Genomic DNA, 1,117 nt, shown 5'->3' on the forward strand with positions numbered 1-1,117 from the left:
GCCCAGGTGTATCCCAGGTGTGTCCAGCTGTACCCAGGTGTGCCCAGCTGCACCCAGGTGTACCACAGCTGTATCCCAGCTGTGCCCAGGTGTACCCCAGGTGTCCCCAGGGTTATCCCAGGTGTGCCCAGCTGTATCCCAGCTGTGCCCAGGTGTATCCCAGGTGTGTCCTAGCTGTACCCAGGTGTATCCCAGCTGTACCCAGGTGTACCCCAGGTGTCCCCAGGGTTATCCCAGGTGTGCCCAGCTGTATCCCAGGTGTGCCCAGGTGTATCCCAGGTGTGTCCTACCCAGGGTTATCCCAGCTGTACCCAGGTGTACCCCAGGTGCACCCAGGGTTATCCCAGGTGTGCCCAGGTGTATCCCAGATGTGCCCAGCTGTGCCCAGGTGTACCCCAGGTGCACCCAGGGTTATCCCAGGTGTGGGGCCCGTACCTGGGCGGCCCCGCTGGCCGCCACGGCCCTCTCGGAGCGCAGGATGCGGCGCACGGCGCCGAGCTTCAGCTTCTCCACCTGCACCTCGCTGAGCGGCTTCAGCACGTCGCTGAGGCGGAACACCTTCTTACGGCCCCCGGCGCCCGCCAGCCTGCGCGGGGACGTCACCGGGGTCACCGGGGGGAACGGGGGAATGGGGACATTGGGGTCATCCAGGGGAATGGGGCTATCGGGGTCATCAGGGGGAATGGGGACATTGGGGTCATCGGGGTCATCCAGGGGAATGGGGACATTGGGGTCATTGGGGTCATCCAGGGGGAATGGGGACATTGGGGGCCCCCGGGGGAATGGGGACATTGGGGTCATTGGGGTCATCGGGGGGATCGGGACGATTGGGGTCATCCATGGGAATGGGGCCATTGGGGACATTGGGGTCATGCCGGGGAATGGGGACATTGGGGTCATCCAGGGGAATGGGGCTATCGGGGTCATCCGGGGGAATGGGGACATTGGGGTCACCGGGGGAATGGGGACATTGGGGTCATTGGGGAATGGGGACATTGGGGTCATTTGGGCCATTGGGGGGGATGGGGTCATTGGGGTCATCCGGGGGAATGGGGACATTGGGGTCATTGGGGAATGGGGACATTGGGGTCATTGGGGCCATTGGGGGGGATGCAAC

At 64.2% G+C, this 1,117-nt stretch overlaps 1 protein-coding gene across 1 annotated transcript in view; it reads right to left on the minus strand.

The window, feature by feature from the left end:
* Positions 1-411: 411 nt before the first annotated feature.
* Positions 412-1,117, minus strand: part of SYMPK (symplekin) — a gene marked incomplete at its 5' end in the record, with an annotated part of 9,847 nt that continues 9,141 nt past the window's right edge. The window contains one exon of the mRNA XM_041419375.1: positions 412-661. Coding sequence (XP_041275309.1) covers positions 412-661 — 250 coding nt within the window. The remainder of the gene's footprint in view (positions 662-1,117) is intronic.

The sequence above is a fragment of the Onychostruthus taczanowskii genome, unplaced genomic scaffold (assembly GCF_017590055.1).
Source record: "Onychostruthus taczanowskii isolate IOZ18803 unplaced genomic scaffold, ASM1759005v1 scaffold607, whole genome shotgun sequence".
In the NCBI taxonomy this organism is placed as follows: domain Eukaryota; kingdom Metazoa; phylum Chordata; class Aves; order Passeriformes; family Passeridae; genus Onychostruthus; species Onychostruthus taczanowskii.